The 20955-nt window shown below is 35.7% G+C and overlaps 1 protein-coding gene across 1 annotated transcript; it reads left to right on the forward strand.

Annotated features, from left to right (window-relative positions):
* The first annotated feature begins 6260 nt into the window (after positions 1 to 6260).
* On the forward strand, positions 6261 to 11570 carry LOC101824135 (prolactin-3B1-like). Its single transcript, XM_040756202.1, has 5 exons — positions 6261 to 6361; positions 7390 to 7546; positions 7949 to 8047; positions 9851 to 10030; positions 11382 to 11570. The coding sequence occupies exons 1-5, from the start codon at positions 6261 to 6263 to the stop codon at positions 11568 to 11570; spliced, it is 726 nt and encodes a 241-aa protein (XP_040612136.1).
* The last annotated feature ends 9385 nt before the right edge of the window (positions 11571 to 20955 follow it).

Raw genomic sequence — 20955 nt, forward strand, 5'->3', positions numbered from 1 at the left:
GTAAAATATTTAGATTAAAATCATTTTACCACTTAATCCACTATCAAAATGTATCCAATTTCAGATAAGAAAAGGAAGTTAGTTGGTCCTGTTATATAAATTTGGGTAAAATTTTAATTCAAAGTGACAATATTGTCTACATTCAGAAAGAATATATAAGCATTTCCTAGCCTTCCTTTTGTTCATAGATAAAAACATTTTTTTCTGAGTCTGGTCAAATCCAGGTGGTCAGATTCTTAGTCATATTCCCTGAAGAAGTTTTACAGCTTCATAGCAAATAGGAACCAATAGGCAAAGCTTTTACAATGGAGAACATCAGGAATAACTTTAATATCTTTCCACCAAACATGGCCCATCCCTCTCTGCCATTGGCTTTTCTACCCAGCTACCACTTTCCTCTATGTTCATGTGAGTTCAGTGAGTGCTGTTTGTGTGGCAAGAGTATGGTTAGCATCTTAGGGTCACCATCATTGAAGATAATTCATTGCCTCTCACTCAAACTAATAGCTAATGCTGTCTAAATTCAATGTGGGTTTCATGGCTCTATCCACCTAGATTTTGCATTGCTTGCATTTGTGTAGGTCTTATTCATGCAGGCTATGAATTCTTAAACAGCTGTGAATTCTTAAATGCTATATCCCTATCAAGTCCTGGATATAATGACTCTATGCAGTTGTCCATTGCCTCTGCCAGCCAATCATTTGAGCCTTTTTTCCTGATGATTCCTGAGCTTTGTGTGTAGATTATTTGATACAGGTGATCCATTTAAATTAGATAACACTCAGTCTCTTATATTCTGCACATTAATCAGCTGTTGCTTTTGTCTGAATCATCATATGCTGGAAAAAGAAGTTCTCCGATAAGGGGTGAGACATGCTCTAATTCGTCACAATAACTGTAATAACTGACACTGCCTTAGTATTTCAAGTTAGCAATATATTAATATTACATTCTCCTCTGAAATCTACAACATTACCAGCATCAGGTTTTCAGTCTGGCTAATGGAACCTGGCATGAGTTCCATATTATGGAGAGGCAAAATGTCTAACCACAATGTTACTACTTAACACTCCTACCACTATTGCAATGATGGATATGATTCATATTTTCAGGTTTTTGATGTATTTTATCTCTAGTAGTATGAATCAAAGTTTCCAGCAACATGAAAGATATCCAGGAAAAATGATCATTTTATGCTAATACAGAATTTATTTCTCCATATTCTATGTATCAACAATATGGTGCTAACTAGCCCTTTTATAACCTCAAGTTCAAGTCCGGATGAGAGGCCCTGTCTTATGAAACATTCGGGGAAATGATTATATACTATATCTATGTGTGTGTGTGTGTGTGTGTGTGTGTGTGTGTGTGTGTGTGTGTTTCCACACTTGAGTCCAATGAATCATCTTCATTGCATCCAAACATTCTTTCCCAAGAGGTGAGAGAATCATCTATCCACATGCGAATGAAAGATAAACTCATTGTATCCTCCTTTATTATCAGGAGAACTAAGACTCAAGTAAATTTATATTGTGGATTAAAAATATGAAAGCATTTCTTGTTACGGTATGTGGCGTGAGGGAGACCTTGGTAAATCCCATGGTGGGTGATGTACAAATACACTATTCAGGCTGCACAGGCAGAACTTACATGGGAAGTTTGTGTGTGTGTGTGTGTGTGTATGTGTGTGTGTGAGTGTGAGTGTGTGTGTGTGTTACATCTAGTGGAAACACACACACAGCATACATGAGTACAAACATATACATACATCAGAAATGCAAAATCAATAAAAAACAAGAAAAAAAGAAAAACAACAAATGCACCATTCACCCCAGACTCAGATTCTGTGACGGACCAAAGAAATCACACCAAGAAATTCAAATTGGTGAAGCATTTAATTTGTTAGGGTCACTTACAGGAATAAGAGCAAAGACATATTTACATGCCAAACATATCTTAAAAATAGCTACATAACCAATAGCACATCATAGTTTGGATAACTGTTTGCAGAACCTGGAAACCTAGAGCACACTATAAAACTTGGACATAACTCAACAAGTTAGAATCCTTATTGGTCTCAGCCTGTTCAGGCAGCAACTGACCTCTGAGGCTTCAGTGCAGCTCCAAAGGTCTCTCTCTTTTCTTTTTATTCAAGCAGATAAGATCAGGTCAGCCTCTTCCAGATAACAGATGGTCTCTGTTTCTTCCACACAGTACTGCAAGTTGGAGAGTGTCTCTCAACACTCTTACAGTTCACACATGCGTGGGATTAAATAGACCTAATTAACTTAGTCAAGTGCAGGTACTCTGAATATATTCAGGTATTTTCCTCCCCAGGAACATAAAGAACCTTCCTGCATGATGGAATGCTTCTTTCCCTTAGAATCCATGTACTTCACCATCTCCCCTTTTAACAACTGACAATCATGAGAAGCTTCCCTCCAAGATGGAAGGTTTAATCCCAGAGGAAACTGTTGCAACAAAGGGTAAGATTCCTAACCTCTACAACAGTAAACTTATCTCAGATGAGGCCACAAGGTTTTGACACACAAATAAGGAGACAAGCTAAAACCAAGCAGAGTCAGAGTAAGGTCAGAGAGGATATTTAAAATCCAAAGGGAAAGTGCTGAGATTTCCTGTCTCATGGCAAACTTCTGCATAAGCAATGGCCCAGTTGACTGTGGAATGTACATATACTACAAATTGTCACAAAGAGAACAAAATAAAGAACAACCCTGTAGCACTTCCTGTAACTATGAAAATCATGAAATTCAACAATCAGAGCATTCTTCATATGACCACCAGCTGGCCAAGATGATAAATCTTTGGTTAAACTGCTTTCCTGTCATCATGATGACATAATTTTGATATCTAAAACTGAAGTACAGATAGATGCCTGCAATGCTGTCATATATCTGAATTCTAGCCCTGGTGCAATAGTCACAGGAAGATCCTGGGTCACACTCCAGCTAGTTTACCCAATTTATGAGATTCAGACCACTAAAACAACTTTTTAAAAGTGAAATTAAAATAATTCTTAAAAATGACAAGGTTTGACCCTATACTCTGTCTTTATGTATACACTATTAAAGCACACACACAAAAGACCTAGAAACACTAGGATAATAACAAAATTGAAAGATTCCTCAAATCCTTCTTACCTGCCTATCCAATTTACATTATATAAATGTGAAAGCCTCACCAACAGCTGCAACTTCCTGTATTCCAATCACAGGGGCCAGTTCACCATGAGAGTCTTGATGGAAGGTTTTAAAGAAAAATGTCTATGAGCAGACAGATGGACCCATATACCCATAGTGTGAGTTTTTATGATTTTCATAAAATCATGCAAAATATTTAGAGGTAGAAGAAACATGAATTTCATTGTTTTCTTAACCTAATTCTTTAAAGAATGGAGAGAGAAGTACAATTTCTCCAGGCATCCTACGTTTACAAATGTCTTATTGCAAGGAATTCATCATATCCATGCAGGACTATGAATTGGCTTAACATGTCCTTTCCTGTGAATTAAGAGAAACAGCTGACTTGAACAAGGGGGAGCTCATAGACCCCAGACTGAGAGCTGAGAGGTCAGCATGGAACTGATCCAGACCCCCTGAACATGGGTGTCACTGAGGAGGCCTCAGTATCCTTTGGGGGTCTCAGGTAATATATCAGCATTTAGCCCCATCATCCAGATGGACTTTGGGAGCCCGTTACATGTGGAGGGATGCTATCTCTGCCTGGACACATCTGGGAAGGCCTGGGCCCGGCCCAGATCATTTGACAGACTTTCGAAACTCCCTATGAAGGGCTTTATCTTCCTTGGAGAGTGGAGTGGGGATTAGAGGAGGGGTTGGGGGAGAGCTGAAGGGGGGCGGGAGAGAAGGGGAGGGAGAGGGAGCTGGGTTTGACATGTGAAGCCAACTTGTTTCCAATTTAAATTAAATTTAAAAAAACAAACAAAAAAAAAAAGAAAATAAAAAAGACATGTGTGGCCCAGAATGTTCTATTTGTTACTATAGAAACATGTGATTGTTTGTAGGAAATTAATACTCTTGTGTTTGCAGAGTTCTTTTCTTACATAAGAATGGGAACAGAAATTTCTTTTCTTATTTTGTAGGTCAGTTGTGGATAGCAAATGTTACATAGCTGAGAAACATGAAAAACTTTTCAATGGAAAGGTAACAATCTGGTGGGCAAAAAGTGGAGATTACTATTTGTGTTTATAGCTTAATGCCTCCAACCAGAACTAAATTACAGAATAATGTCTAAAGCAGAAGTTTGGCTTCTCTGAATATGCAAACAGTTAAGACGGACAGGAAGAGAGGTGAAAGGTTGATCAAGGAAATCACAGGAAGCAAAGGATAAAATATTTGTGTTGAAATTTGGCAGATCATAAGGATTCAAAATTATCTCTACATTACCATGCCCGGTGTATTTCTCCCCTTTGAAATAAGTACACTGAAGGTGAACGGGATGTGTAAACCTATGACTCATGCCACATTTGGTGCTATTGCTTGAGCGTAAACTAGAAATGGCGCTTGAATTACTATGAATATGTCAGAATTGAAATTGTTGACTCCATGAGCCCTTTGAGATAAGCATTGAGACAATTAAGACCCTGTATTTACCAAACCATCTGGTACCCTAATATCGAACCCATAAACATCTAGAACACCTAAGCTATCTAGAAACGCAATGAGAGAAGCTGGACTGTTGTTTTACTTGCTCCCTTAATGTTCTGGGCAACACAATTGAGTACATCCAGTCAGCATCATGGAAGATGCCAGCATAAGGAAACCATCTCAGGTCGAATGAAGGCAGTACACAGACAACTAAATAGAACCCAATCTATTACCCAGGTGTAAATATTGTAGTGATCGAATGAAGGCAGTACACAGACAACTAAATAGAACCCAATCTATTACCCAGGTGTAAATATTGTAGTGAGCATCCAATCCTTTTTAAGTCTTGAGACCTCTTCTTAATTCTACCACATCTTTAAATCATTTTGGTTATTTCTCCTACAGAATCTCATCCTTGGCATTCCTAAGCTTTGAAGAAGTCTAGTCCACAAATGTTCCATGATATAATGCTTCTTGTACATGGCTAAATTCAGTTGGAAAAGATTCAGGAAAATGTATCAAAAAGTTAATTGATCAGCATGTACCCACCACTGAACTTTACAGTTTCTGACTCTTAGAAGTTAACTGAATAGTGGCCTAGTGTAGAGGTTAAATTTTTTCCTACTAGCATTTGAAAAACTGCTCAAAGAAGAATCCTACTTAAACAAAGTTTCAGTAGCACAAATGACTTAAATGAGTAAACACTGTTATTTATGACACTGTATTCCTTGATTCAATGACTGAAAAATCAAGGCTTCTAAAAACCTCAAATATCCAAAGCAAGGAATGGTTTACTTAGTGTCAATAAGAGCTTTACAATCTGTAGAAGTTTGTCATCACCAAGTGTTTTAATTCAGCTATATGGTAAATTTATCAGAAACCAGGTAATGTACCTACACAGTTATTATAGTGTCAATGAGTTATGGTTACAAGAAATAATATACTAAAGTGATTTAAAGCTAACAATATAGGAGGCAATCCATGTGATACAGTGTAAAACATTGCAAAAGCCTGTCAGTGAGAAAGTCATGAGCATCATCTATGTAAGTACCATAGCCTTTTGTAAGTGCATATTATATGGCTATAAAAATTCCTTTCCAAAAATTGTTCTTCTGCTTACTTAATACCAGAACAGTATCTACTTTTTGAAAAATAACTTTTTGTAGTTTGCTGGTAACAGACAGAAATCCATGTTTTGATAAAATGTTACTAATTGACTGTTGCTAGAATATGCCAGCCCAAAGCAAAAATACGAGTTGGTGGAGGGCTTTTGTCACCATCTGAAACACTAAGGAAACTTAATGTATGACATGACAGAAAGAATATAGGCCTCTGACCTAGAGTAAAGGTATAAGGAAATAAATGTATTTTCCTGTTTGATCTGACTCTTAGTCATTATTGAACTCAGATGACTTTTGTGATTTCCAAAATAATTTGAACCCTGAACATTTTTGCAAAATGCAAAGCAATGCATGTAGGGATAAACTGTGTCAAAAGTAAGGTATATTTTCTATTTCCTTAGGAGAAATAGTCATGAAACGTTTCCCTGAACAAAAACATTACTTCTTTCTGCCTGCTGACCTGCATTACCTTTGGAAGACTCTGTTAGTATATATGGAAGGCATTAAGTTGATGGAAGACAGCTCTCAGATAGAGCAACATTCTTGTATTGTAGTCCACACTGCAGAAGAACTTCTCATAAATGCAGCTGTCTTTGATTCTACCATGTTTCTGTAAGTAGCACTTCATTCATACTCTAAGTTTCATTAGAGTGTCATTTCACAATAATGGTTTGGATAGAATTGAGTCTTTCTTCTTATTCGTATTTGGAGAACTGTTGATTTTCATGACTCACCAGAATGCAAGACAATATTGATCTGAGTATTAATATTGTGACAGTTGCTGAATCAATCTTGAGATCAATGATTCTCTAGAGGAATCCCTCTTTGCCCTGGAAGCATACAAATACAATGTCCATAGACATTTTGAAGTTGTTTATTATTTTAATGTTTTGAAAAGAGGACAAAAATGTGCACTATTATGGGTTTCTAATGAACATGTGCTAATAGCCAACTTCCAGCCTCAAGACTTCTCAAAGAACAAGAAACAGAACAATAAAAAATGGTCTTGTTGCTGAAATTGAGAAACTGAAATGTATTAAAAACATAGGATTCAATATTCTAATTGTGTCAGTCACAGAAGGAGAAAATAACATTATGGAATGCGAGAACTTATATATTTCTCTGCTTTCATAAATTCACCTCAGGAGGACTTAGGCTCTGGAACCTTAGACAATGACATTCGATTTGTAACTTTACCAATTTGGTATATGCAAATGGAAATGTAGGCATGTTTTAACAAGTCATCCTAAGTTTCAAGTAGTATTTGTAAGAAAAAGTAATTAATGGATTAATTAAAATTGATTTAATGAAGTAAAAAAAAACATAAATGCCCAGTCTTTCAAAATATTTAGAGAATGGTTTGAATTATTTGACTCAGGATTAATCTCAGTTAAAATGTTTACAAAGTTGAGACACTCTGCTAAGGAAAGCCAGGGCTGAAAGAATTCTTCTACTTCTCAATCTAGATGGGAGAAACATCACTTGCCACCTGTGTCTTCTCATTAGCCTAAATTATTCCAGACTCAATCTGTACAGAACCAAGTGTTGTAGCACAGAAAACTCTGAACAGTGTATCCTACGAAACATCACTAATGTTACTTCTTAAGAATAGGTCATCTCAGTATTACTTCTCTTTATAGCTGGAAGACTATTTTGCTGGCAGTGTCAAATCTATTCCTTTGGGAACGTGTGACCTCATCACCAAACTCCCAAATGATCACTGGAAGCCTATACCAACGTGTAGTTGAACTGTCACACTACACCCATGATCTTGCTTCAAAAGTTTTTATCGAATTTGTAAGTAGTATATTTCCTTCAGGTTTCTATTATGATGGGGAAATCAGAAAATCAAACTTCTAAAACAGAACCAATCATGAGTCAAAATTTAAATGCACCAAAAAAGTGATATTTAAACTCAAAGTTTACAGAGCATTTTGTTAGTGCTTTATTTCCAAACAACAGGGGAAATAACAAGAGAATACAAGAGAAGGGAAGAATATTAGAAGATAGGCAATTCTATTGCTTATCTAGTGTGCAGAAAGTTAGACAGACAGTGTTTGCTTCATTCATTCGTTTTCACTTATATTTAGTTATCATTTGTTATAATAATTTACATCTACAAAATTCATTACTGATGTGGTTATAACTGTATTCATTCAATATGTATCCCATAGAAAGAAAACTTTTCCTTTCTTCTAGAATACGAAGTTTGTTAGGAGACAGAACCTGATGTTAAGCACCTGCCACACTGCCTCCATCTTTACTCCAGAAAGCAGTGAACAAGTCCACCAGACAAAAGTAGGTTTCCTCCTGGTTGTCACAAAAACAACTGAAGTAATGTATGGTGTATTTGTGCTGTGTGTGGTTACTGCGGCCTTGGCAGGTGTGATAATGAGAGACAAGAGAAGGGAAGAACAATCAAAAATAATAGTATATGATGGTTTCAGGGTAAGAAAAATGCTTTTTCATATGATAGGCTAATAAATTGGTCATTCAGAGCACCATGTTTTTACAGCATATTTCCTGTGGGGTTATTCTTAATATATCCTGTAAGATTTAATATAACTTTCCAGGTTGATCATACATTTATATATGTGTAGAAAAGTTGAAGATCCAGTAGTGTTTATGAAATCATCATCATTATCATCATCATCAGCTCTTCTCTGGAAGCATATTAATGATTCATTTCTTTTTCCTTTGAAAAACTCTCTTAGCTGTACTTCTGTTTCATCATTGTTTTTGAAGATCTCCACAACTACTCAGTTTCTTCTTGTATCTCAAGTGAATACAAACTTAAAAGTGGGCTTCTCTGCCTAAATTATATTACCCTTGATAACATTTGATATGATGAGAATTGAGTATATTAGTACCTATAACATATAACTATTATAAAATATTTTCTCCTAGTCTGTGTGATAATCTGAAAACAATTTTACACTAAACTTTGAATGTGGGCATATATCACACATAAAATCTCTTTCTGCTTCATATCCATTACTAGTACCAGAAACCTCAACACAAATTCAGGAATAAGTGTGAGTATGACAATAGTAAATGAAGGAAGAGGAGATATAGGAAAATGTGACCATTTTTTCAGATCTACTTGTCTAAAATACTCAAAAAGCTGTCCATTGACATTGATTAATCTAATTCCCAGCAAAAGTTCGCTAATACACGGTATTATTAGCACCATAAAAACTGAGGTTCCAAGAGCTTATATAGATGTTACATCACATGAATCCTAAGTAGAACATTAATCCAAGATTTACTGACTTAAAACATTCAATCCTAATCCTTAGGTGGCAAAGATTCAGGCAATGGATTTTGTTATCAATTTTGGCCCAAGTTTTTCCTTCACATGCTTTACATATCTCCTATAAGATGACCATGACTTTCTCTTACACTTCATTTTTATTTCATTACTAGGACAGTAGCAAACAGAAATGGTGCCATGATATTCATATATTTTCTGAAAATGAGCACACATTTAAAAAGTCAACATTCTTTGCTGGAATTAAAACAACACTGAGCTATTTTTCTTCTCCAGTACCTGAGAAAAAATGGGATGCTCTGCTAGAAGCAAAGAGAAGTAATATATACTGAGCCCATTATAATTCTGAATGTCTTCTTTCTTTCCTTATATTTCTATTTTAATATTCTACAATGATAGAGCACATGTACATATATTAATGAGCAATTGTCTCATGATTGTGAAAATCTGACCACTGATTTTAGACATCTTTTTATGTTAGTAAAGTCCTATAGACACCTATAGTGTTCAAACAAACTTTGGTTTTCCATGGACAACAGAAGCAATCAAGTAAACTAATTTCATCTTTACTACAGACAGTAGAATGTTCAGTGAAAACATGATCAGTTTGACATTCACCAGAAAACATCGTTAAGGAAAACAACGATTCCATTTGGGAAAAAAATATAATTCTGTGACAGAATATTGTTATTCCTATATTGAAATGAAGGTTTTTAACATTCTTATTAAAAATGAATCAATGCTGGAACTCATGATCTTCTTTCAGCCACCACATGTATTAAGTGATGTGTTTCACTTATTTTAATGAGATATTCTTCATGATTGTTTAGTTGGAAGATCTCCTGAAAATGACCATCAGTGTTTTACAAGCCTGGGAGGAGCCTCTGAAGCACATGGTAGCTGCAGTGGCTGCTCTTCCAGATGCATCTGATGTCATGCTGTCAAGAGCAAAAGAGTTGGAGGAAAGAGTTTTAGGCCTTCTGGAGGGACTGAAGACCATATTCAATAGGGTAAGCCCATTCACTCCTCACATTTCTTTCCTTATCTCCTATGTGGAAGAGGTGATTTGTTTGATGAGATGTAAATTTTCAATACTTCATTTCTGAGATATATTATGTATACACACACACACACAGATACACACACACACACAAAGCACAATATACACCTAATTCATTGTACGCTTGCCTGTAAGGAGAGGCCATTTGTAAATTCTATCTTCTTCAGGTTCTTTTTTTTTCAGTTTAAATTTAGATAAGAAACAAGGTTACTTCACAAGTCAGTTCCAGGTCCCTCTCCCTTTCCCTCCCCTCCTCCTGTGCCCTCCCCTCAACCCCCCCCATTATCCCCTCATTTCCCCAGGGAGGGTGAGGCCCTCCCTGGGGGTGTCCATAGTCTGTCATTTCATATAGGGCAGGGCCTAGACCCTTCCCCAAGAGTTCAGGGTGAGAGTGCACCTCACATTGTGAGAACCACACACACACCAGTACTCTCAATAGAAAGTAGCTGGTCCTCATATTAACACAGAGATTAGCTTTCATAGAAGGGATCGATATTTCTAACTAACTCAGAAAATCATACAATGGTACTGCCTGGAACTAAGAAACTATAACACACCTATGGAAATTTTTGATAGTTCCATGGGATTTGGAAGATTAAACTATATGAGGAACAGGTTGAGTTTAAAGAAAGGAGAATAAAACCACTGTGTCTAAATCCTTATGAATGAATGATGCCTGCGGAATCTGCAGAGAAAGTGTCAGCCTTTAATCAACCTTTTGTCATATGCATGCATACCATTCAAATATTTTCCAGATTTTTTTTACTCAGTCTATGCTTGGATGGATATATCTTTTCTGAGACCAATGACATATAAGAATATATCATATGTATTCCCATATGATGTTTCCTTTTAGAGTCCTAATGTCGTCATTATGCCTTAGCCCATATACTTGACAAACCCTCCCTATACTAATAAATTTTCTATGCAGTATAATATAATCTTTATTAGTTTTACAGAATGAGCCTAGTTAAATGGCTTAGTTATGAATGACTTCATTGCCAGCAATGTATTTAATTCCAGAATCCACATAAAAATTTTAAAATGTAGTGACTACTTCTTTTATCCAAACATTACAAAGGCAGAATGATGGAGATCACTCATGATTCTTTCAAAATAAGAGAAGCTGTCTCAAGAGAACAAAAACAGAGAAAGATAGAAGTCAGTAGTGAGTGTTTAAACAATGTTGATTTCTAATCTCCTAGTAATATGCATGCATTCCTGCACATATGCAAGAAATTAATGTGAAAAAGCAATGTTAATAATATAATAATCCCTTTCCCCTTCTTTTCTGTATTTAGTTTCATCCTGGAGTGGTTGAAAATGACTATACTTTCTGGAATGGATGGTCAGATTTGCAGTCATCTGATGAAGCCACTCGCTATTTTGCTCTTAGTAACTTGCACCGTTGTGTGCACAGGGATACACACAAGGTTGATAATTATCTCAAGGTCTTGAAGTGCCGAGATGTCCATGACAATAACTGCTGAACTCACATTCATGTTTTCTGTCACTGAGAAGGTTCTTCATAATCCAAACCTTCAAAGCTCTATTCAATCTCTACCTCTTTTGTGCATTCTTAGGTTTAATGAGTGTCCAATTCAAAAAGAAACATTGATTCTTTGAAAAAGTTGAAAAAATGAGGATTTGTCAATGTTTCATGGGTATTTAATGCATAATTTAGAAATTATATTGGGATATTTATAGCTAATTGTCTCCATGATCAAGTTTAGTTTACGAAAGTTGAAAGAGTACTTGTATTGGTCAGAATAAGTGAAGATGGCTTAGCATAAAGTATTTAGTAGACCCTTTTTGCCAAGAAGATGGAAATTTATGAATACAAACCTGGAGCAATGCCCAATTTCTGTAAGTCTCATCACAGACAATATAATTGTTATACTATTGAACCATTGTTAAGCACATCACACACACACACACACACACGCGCGCGCACTTGTAATTACAAATTTTCTCCATTTTTTCTTCTTCCAAGCATTGATGCATTGTCATATTCTTTTCATGGCCACCTTTTTTCCTTAAATTTTATCACATGTACATATACATACACATACATATACACATATATATATATATATATATATATATATACAATATCACTCTTTGCTGACACATACATTTAAACAGTGAGAATTTGGTATTAGACAGCCTTCCTAAGGGAAGAATGTTTATCTGACCTTCATCATTCCTCAGTTGCCTGTAGTTGTTTTTTAGAGTCGATAACTTTTTAAATATCCTATAGGCTAATAGGATAGTTGCATGAAAAAATCTATGAACTTCCCTAATAACTTTTTAATCTTAATTCTCTATAATGCCATCTTAGACAGATTCTGTATATTTTATGGTTCTATATTATTATGCTTTTAACAACACCTCATCTCATAGTCAACACATTTAGTATCCTATACTCATGCTCAAATTATTAATGTCACAAATCAGGGAAGTTAAATTCTATTTGGTTTTCTGATGTTTCTGTCTTTTATCTCTTCTACATGTCAATGCTTGTAGCCTTCTCAGGACTCAGCAATTAAGGATAAATGACTAATGGTGTTACTATATGAGTTATAAATAAAGTGACTAAAGCTCAATTTAAATTCCTCTGAGAATCAAGGGGTTCTGTTGTGGGCACACTAATGTTGTTCCAACATACCCAGTATTCATACATAAAGAAGCAATTCTTTATCCTGAGATATGCCCTGGCTATTCTTCCCATTTCCCCAACTGATGATGTCTCAGCCTCTGCTCTGGTCCCATAACCCTGAAATCCCACTACTGCAGAAAACATTACTTCACAGCATGCTTTCCTCTAAAAGATGGAGGAATTTCGTGAACAATAGCTCTACAGCAGTGGAGTGTCAGAAGTATTGGATCACTGCCCACCACACTAATCGAAATCTAAAGCACCACGAATAATACTAGCATAAATCATTCAAATACATAGTGGCTACAACTTTGAGTTATTTGCTTGACCGCAGTAATAATCTATTTTCATAAATACAGATTTTTGATAAGCACCTTAGCTTCCACATCATACTCGTTTACTAAGGCAATAGAAACTGGTTTTTTGCTGAGGGCTGTGTATGTCCTGTACACAGGTTTTGTCCAAGCTCCCAATAACAGCAGTAATTTCTACTTGTAGAGCTGGAATTAAGTCTATTAAGAGATTTAATTTTTAAGTTATATTTATTTTATTTTAAGGTATGAGATTTTGCTTGCATGCATCACAGGTACATCTGTGAGACATATGTGTGGATAATACACGAGGAGGTCAGAAGATGGTATTGGATGCTCTGGAACTGTAGTTATGAGTGGCTCTAAATTATGAGTGGTCCATTTGGTTCCTGGGAAAAGAAGCTGGACCCTCTTCAAGAACAAGTACACCTTCCTACTGAGACATTTCTCATCTAAGCCCTCATTGCTGGGCTTTGGATAATTTGAAAAAGATGAAGTAGAAAGCCTATAAAGAGCCAGTGACATTAAAACGCTAAGAAAAGGCCTTCAAGAACCAACAGGGCAGATGCACATAGTAACTGACAGACAGTGTAGCAGAGGGCACTTTTCTAAACCATATGGCCTCTCAGGATTAAAAGGGGAAATGGACACAAGGCCCCCATTCCTACCAAAAACTATTTTCAATTAATAACTGTTTGCAAAGGAAAATTAGTTTTTGCCTATGAAGTTTCATTGGGTTTACAAACCTCATTTAAGGTGGATCTCATACCCAAGTCATAAAAAGACAACACAAATTGAACTCAATGATATTTTTGAGGGGTTTTAATCTCATAACTCTTTGTCTTTGTTTGAGTCTTTATTTTTAATTTCTTGTTTATTTTCTAATGTTAGAAAGAAAGAGGTGCTGTGGATTTGTGTGAGCGGGAGATGAGGAGGAACTGCAAGAGTTGGAGGAGCAGAAACAATAATCAGAATTCCTAATATGAATAATCTATTGTCAATAGAAGTATAATTATTTTTAATCTGATTTTTTTCTTCAAAGCTTGTACCACATTGTTGTTTACCATTTCCATCATGAAGCATGCACAATGCACAATCAAGCAGTATACTCAGTGACAGCTCTTTCCAGCAATCTTAGAAGCACCTTCAAGCACAATCAAGCAGTATGCTCAGTGATAGCTCTTTCTAGCAATCTTAGAAGCACCTTCTAGTGACACAAGAGCTAGACACAAGAGACCGAACACTTCCATCTGAGTCTTAGACTTGTTTCTCCAAATACTGCAACCAATATATGGAACATCTTAAGCAATAGAGTCTTACCATCTTTCTCTGGGAGACAACCAGTAGCAATAGTAATAATAGTCTTTATCATTTTAGAAGCTTCTAGGGCAGTGATTCTCAATCCAAGGGTCATGACCCTAATGTGGGTTGAAAGACTTTTTCCCAGGGGTTTCATATCAGATATTTACACTATAATTCATAACAGTACTAAATTTACTTATATGAAGTAGCAACAAAATAATTTTATGATATGGGGAACTGTATTGAAGGGTCATAGAATGAAGATGGTTGAGAAACACTGTACTAAAGAGTAGATAGTTTAATCAATGAAAATATTGTGTGTCAGTGAGACCAGAAATTTATAACTATGAAAATGCATGAATTGTTGTATAGCGGTAACCTTAAATATAGAATAAAAGTGATGATTTTTTAAAAAAGTACTCTCACTATTTTTAGAACATGATTTTTTTAGTGCTTTATTCCAAAACAATACTATTAATGAAGGAAAAAAACCAAGAGAATAGAAAAGAAGGGAGGTATATTGGAGGACAGAAACTTAGATTGCTTCTCCAATGGGAAGAAAATTAGGAAGGCAGTGTTTGCTTCATTTCTCTTTTTTTAAAATTTCTGTATAGTTACCCTTTGCTTAAAAATTACATCTACTAAATATACTGCTAACATATCTATCTATTCAATATTTCACTCTAAGAAATTAAATCTTTCCAATCCTTCTATGTCTCAAAGTATGGTAGAAGAACTTTGATACAAAACCTGACTCCATCACTACTCCAGACAACAAGAGACAAGTCCATCAGACAAAAGTCGATTTTCTTCCTCATTCTCACAAAAGCAACTGAAGTAATAAATAAGCTGTTTGTTCTGGGACCATAGCACACATAGTAATCTCAGGTACAAGATAAGTGAAGAAGCAAGAGAGATAATTACTTCGTACAGATGATAATATACACTCTAAGACAAGTGCTTTGTTGACTCCCATGGGAGGCCTGCCGGTTCATGAAGGAGGAGCTGATGGTGGGGGAGGGGGATAGATGGGAGGTTGCAATGGGAAGAGAGGGGGGATGTAAAACTGTGGTTGTTTTGTGAAATAAATTAAAAATTAATATCAAAGAAAAGCAAAGCAAATTAAAAATAGACAAATGCTTGATCACATGATACCGGGTTCATAAATTGTCAATGCAGAGCTACAGAGTACCATGTTTATCAGGATGCTTTCCTGGGCATCATTGTTAATATTGCCTGGAATGGTTTAATCTGAAGTAAACATTCCTGATTGAATACATGTTAATACATATGTGGAGAATTGAAGCTACAATAGTGTTTATGTAATAATACTAAATGTTACTCATCTGACTGTAGTATTCATTCTCTAATTTGTTTTTCTGTCATTATTTGTGCAGCCCTCCTTGGCTGCTCTGCCTTTGTCTTATGTCTCAAGTGCAAAAATAGGTAAAAGAAGGACTCCTCTCTCAATCTGTCTTGTTCCTGATACCTTATGCTATGATGAGGATTGCATACCTAAGCATCTATAATGCAAAATTCTCATGATCTCCCTGTCTCTATTGTAAACTAAATATGATTTACTCCGTACTTCTTATGTGTACACCTTACACATATAATTGATTTTTCCTCCTCAAGTTTATTACTAGAACTAGAAACATACACACAAGCTATGCTCATGATTAAAGTGTGTGTATATAAAACGTCCAAAGGAGGAAGAAGAGGTAGAGGAAGAGACCAGCATTTGCTCATATATACGTATCTAGAATCCTCAAAAGCAGTCCATTGGCAGCAATTCATCTAATCTTCCTAAGAGTTCCCTAATAAATGGCATTAATAAGACCATAAAGAAGTGAGGCTCTTGTTCTTTAGAGAGGTCATATAGAGATTGTATCACATGAATTTTAAGTGGAATATGAATCTGAAATTTAGTCTCTTAGCAGAATAGATTCAGGTAATAAATTTTGCTATCATCACCTGGCCTGCATTTTTCCCCCACAGGCTTTACAAGTTTCCTATAAAGTGTCCATGAAGTTCCCTCAGTAATTCCATTTCATTACAAAGATGGTAGCTAAGGTACATGGTAGTAAGCAACATAAATCAGAGATGATATTCAATTATTTTTCTGACACTGGTCACGGACTAATAACATCAAAATTCCATTTTTGTACCACTAATACTGGCATTAAACACAACACTGAGTCATTGTCCTTCTCCAGTGCCTATCAAAAGTTGGTTGCTTAGGGTAAGAAGAAGTTATCTATACAAAGAACACTATGATTAAGAATGTATCATTTTCTTCATTGTACCTCTTTAAATATTCAATTGTTGTATATAAAATACAAGTGCATATTAGTGAGCAGTTGTGTCATTAGTGTAAAAATGATTTGGGCCACTGGCCACTGAATTTGTGGCATCTATTTTATCTAAATAGAGTCCTGTAGAAACTTACTGTTTCTAAGCAATATTAGTTCCTTACAAAAAATAGAAGCAATCAGATAGAACAATCTCACCTAGAGTTGATTTGGCAGATACATTGAAAGCAAAATAAGATCAGTTTGACATTCTTCAGAAAATAGTTGTTAAGATCTATTTAGTTTTCTTAGAGAAAATTGAAATTCTTTAAGAGAAAATTGACATTTCTACACACCATGTATCAAACAGATTTTCTATATGCTTATTAATACTGGAGCTTACCACCTTCATGCACCTACCACATGTATCTATCCTCCTGTGTTTTACACAATATAATAAGATTTTCATTAATGATTGTCTAGTCAGAATACCTAAAGGTGACAATCAGTGTTTTACAAACCTGGAAAGAGCCTCTGAAGTAGATGATGCCCATGTTGTCTGCTCTTCAGAAGCATCAGATACTATACTGTCACGATCAGAGGAGTTGGAGGAAAAAATTCTAGGAATTTTGGAGGGACTGAAGACCATGGTCAGCAGGATAAGCTCATTCATTCTTCACATTCCTTTGCTTATCTCTTTCCTAAAGATAATTTCTATTACATAAAACAAATTTTCTTAGACGTTTTCAAGAGTGCTGTTTAAATAGCCAATTTATTCACAGACTTGATATTAAGGACTGCTGCTTGTAAATCCTGCCTTCTTCAAGGATGAAGAGAATGCCTCATACCAGTAATAGAAGGTAGCTGTTCCTCATAGTAACTCAGAGGGTAGACTTTTTCAGATAGAATGTATATTCATACCTAACTCAACCTTGCCCCAAACCCCTAAACTTTAACACAATTTAGGAAATACTCATTCTAGTCCCTTTGTAATCCTTTAGTCAAACCCAAGATTACAGTTCAGTATGTCTTCCACATTCTTGATTATTCAGTCATATCCTTATGAATATAACTTCCTGGGCTCAAGGGATAATAAAAAGTATATATTATCCTTTTCATGTTTTGCTTTAGAGTACTAATGTCTTCATGATACCTTGGACCACATGCATGATAAACCTACAATATTCAGTCAAATTATACACTCATAAATTTTCTTTCTAACAATTATAAATTTTACAGAATAGGCCTAATGAAACAGCTCAATACAAAAACGCCTTATTTGCCAACAGGAGGATCTCAATTTGATGCCAGAACCCACATAAAAACAAAAATGTGATGACTGACCTGAGTATGAAAAAAATAAGACAATAGGAACATGAAGATCTCCAGTGAATCTTGAGTAAAATAAGATAAGATGTCCCAGAATAAAATAGATAAAATTAGAAATAACCTGTTGAGCATTAAACAATATAGAACTCTGATTTTGAATGAAAGAACATGCCTTTCTATTCATGAGAAAATTGTGCTTATACATACATATACCCAAGAAGGGAATGAGGACCAAATAATACTGATAATGTAAATAATCCCTGCCCTGGACTTCTGCTTGCCCACTTGAGTGTCTCCTGGTCTGGGGACAGCAGGCAGGTCAACTGGCCCAGGCTGACCAAGTCACCAAGAGTCTGCTGACATCACTGTGCTGGTCCTACCCCCACCCACCAGTAGAGGGAGTATTTCAGACCCATAGGCACCCACCATGAGACCCATTAGAATATTGGAACTACTTGTACCCACTGTAAGAGAACCTTGAACCCTTACCCACCAGGAGAGGAAGAGACCCCACCTGCACTTACTGGAAGAAGGAATGGGAAGACAACAATATAAGAACACGTTCAATAGCAGAAAACCCAAGATGATGCCACCAGAGTCTAGGGACTCTACACTAGCAAGATCTAAACATCCAAACACAAATAAAGCAGAACAGAATGACTTTAAAAATAACTTCATGAAGATGATAGAGACCCTAAAGAGGAAATGGGAAAATTCTTTAAGGAAAACAAACAAAAACTAGAAGAAATAGAGGAAAAACAAACAAAAAGTTGCAACAAACAAATGGTGAAAGGTTTTTTCCCTCAATATATGTTTTTATGTTAATTAGAAACGTGCATGCTTCATATGTCAATCCCAGCTCCCTCTCCCACCCCTCCTCCCTTGTCCCTCCACCAGCCACCCCAGCCCCCCCAACCAATGCCCACATCATTCCCCAGGAAGGGCGAGGCCCTCTTTGGGGGGAACTCCAGAGTCTGTCATTTCATCCAGGGAAGGACCTAGCCCCTTCCCCATGTGTCCAGGCTGTGAGAGCATCCATCCATTAACATTGAAATAGAGACATTAAAAAAAAGTCTGAGGATATGCTGGAATTAGAAAAGCTGAGTAAATGATCACTAACTACAGATGAAAGCTTAACCACAAAATACAAGAGATGGAAGAGAGAATCTCAAGTTTTGAAGATACACTAGGAGAAATAGATTCATCGACCAAAGAACATCTTAAGTTCAACAAATCCCTAATACAAAATATCCATGAAATAGGGGACACCATGAAAAGGCCAATCCTAAGAATAATAGGGATAGAAGAAGGTTAAGAACCTTATTCAAAGGTGCAGAAAACCTGCTCAACAAAATCATAGAAGAAAAATTTCCCAACCTAAAGAAAGACATATCAATGAAATCAGAAAACATACAGAATGCCAAATAGAGTGGACCACAAAAAAGTTCCCTTACCACATAATAATCAAAATACCAAACACACAGAATAAAGAAACAATATTAAGAGCAAAAAAGAAAAAGAGGACTGAACCCAAAGTCTTTTATTCCTAATTGTGAGAAAAGGTTTCACTAAATACCTAGGGTGGTCATGAAATTGTGACTTTGTGCCTCAGCCTCCTGAGTAGCCAAGAATTTAGACAGATTTGTATCTTACTGACAGTTAATGTGAATACTGTTTAGTTATCACTCAAATGGAAGTTTGTAGCAGTTAAGAAATTTCTCCAAATTTATAGATGTCACAATGACCATATCGAGTTCATCTCTCCCTTGTCTTTTCCCACTACATCTTCCTTATACTACTTGCAACACATGGGTGAGGAATAAATAAAGTAAACTGGTGCTCATGATGTGATGTTTACTTATATTTCATGAAGATTTATATTGAGGACATTTTTACAGTGGCACACAGCTTTTTAATCAATATAGAGCAATTCATAGACACAAAACTTAGAATTCTGAACTGAATTTTAAGCTGCATGTTTCTATGTTTTATGAGAATGTATAGTAAGTATAGTTAAGAAGCAGCTATGTGATATTGCCAAGAAAATAAAAACTAATATTTTGACTATGGAAAAAAAGAAAAAAAGGTCAAGTAATATATAAGGGCAAACCTATCAGAATTACACCTGACTTCTCCATGGAAACTCTGAAAGCCAGAAGGTCCTGGATGGATATTCTATCAACACTAAGAGAACATGGATGCCAGCCCAGACTATGATATCCAGCAAAGCTTTCAATCACTAGATGGAGTAAACAAGATATTCCATGACAAAAACAGATTTAAACTATATATATATACTAATCCAGCTCTACAGAGAGTATTGGAAGGAAAACTCCAACCTAAGGATGTTAACTACAAAAACAGGCAATAGAAAATACTGCTTTATCAAAAGCCAAAAGAAAAAGAAGGGTAAATCCACACATACCACCAACAACAACCAATTCAAAACAAACAAGAATTAACACTCAATGGTTCTGAATTTCCCTTAATATCAATGGTCTAAACTTGCCTATTATATGACATAGGTTAGTTATCCTAGTAGCTAACAAATTAGACTTTAAAAGTAAAATCAATCAAAAGTTATGAAGAAGGTTATTTTATATTCATCACAGGAAAAATCCATCATGATGAAATATTAATTCTATGTCCCAAATACAAAGGCACCCACATTCATAAAAAAGAAACATTACTAAACTCAAATCACACACAAAACCTTCCACAGTAATAATGGGAGACTTTAACACCCCTCTCTTACCACTACATAGAACTATCATACAGAAACTTAATAAAGAAACAAAAGAATTAACAGAAGTTATGACCAATTGGTTTTAACAGACATCTATCGAACATTCCATCCAAACACAAAAGAATATACCTTCTTCTTAGCACCACATGAAACCTTCTCTAAAACTGACCACATACTTGGCAACATAGCAAACCTCAACAGATACAAAGAAAATTGGAATAACCCCCTGTATCTTAT

The sequence above is a fragment of the Mesocricetus auratus genome, unplaced genomic scaffold (assembly GCF_017639785.1).
Source record: "Mesocricetus auratus isolate SY011 unplaced genomic scaffold, BCM_Maur_2.0 Super-Scaffold_100013, whole genome shotgun sequence".
NCBI classification, from domain to species: domain Eukaryota; kingdom Metazoa; phylum Chordata; class Mammalia; order Rodentia; family Cricetidae; genus Mesocricetus; species Mesocricetus auratus.

What these genes read in the sequence shown, in the direction of transcription:
- LOC101824135 (XM_040756202.1), top strand. Translation starts at nt 6,261, where the DNA reads ATGGAAGACAGCTCTCAGATAGAGCAACATTCTTGTATTGTAGTCCAC. An exon ending in TTTGATTCTACCATGTTTCT is followed by an intron (nt 6,362 to 7,389) that starts GTAAGTAGCACT and finishes TTCTCTTTATAG; the next exon opens with CTGGAAGACTATTTTGCTGG. An exon ending in TGAAGACCATATTCAATAGG is followed by an intron (nt 10,031 to 11,381) that starts GTAAGCCCATTC and finishes TTCTGTATTTAG; the next exon opens with TTTCATCCTGGAGTGGTTGA.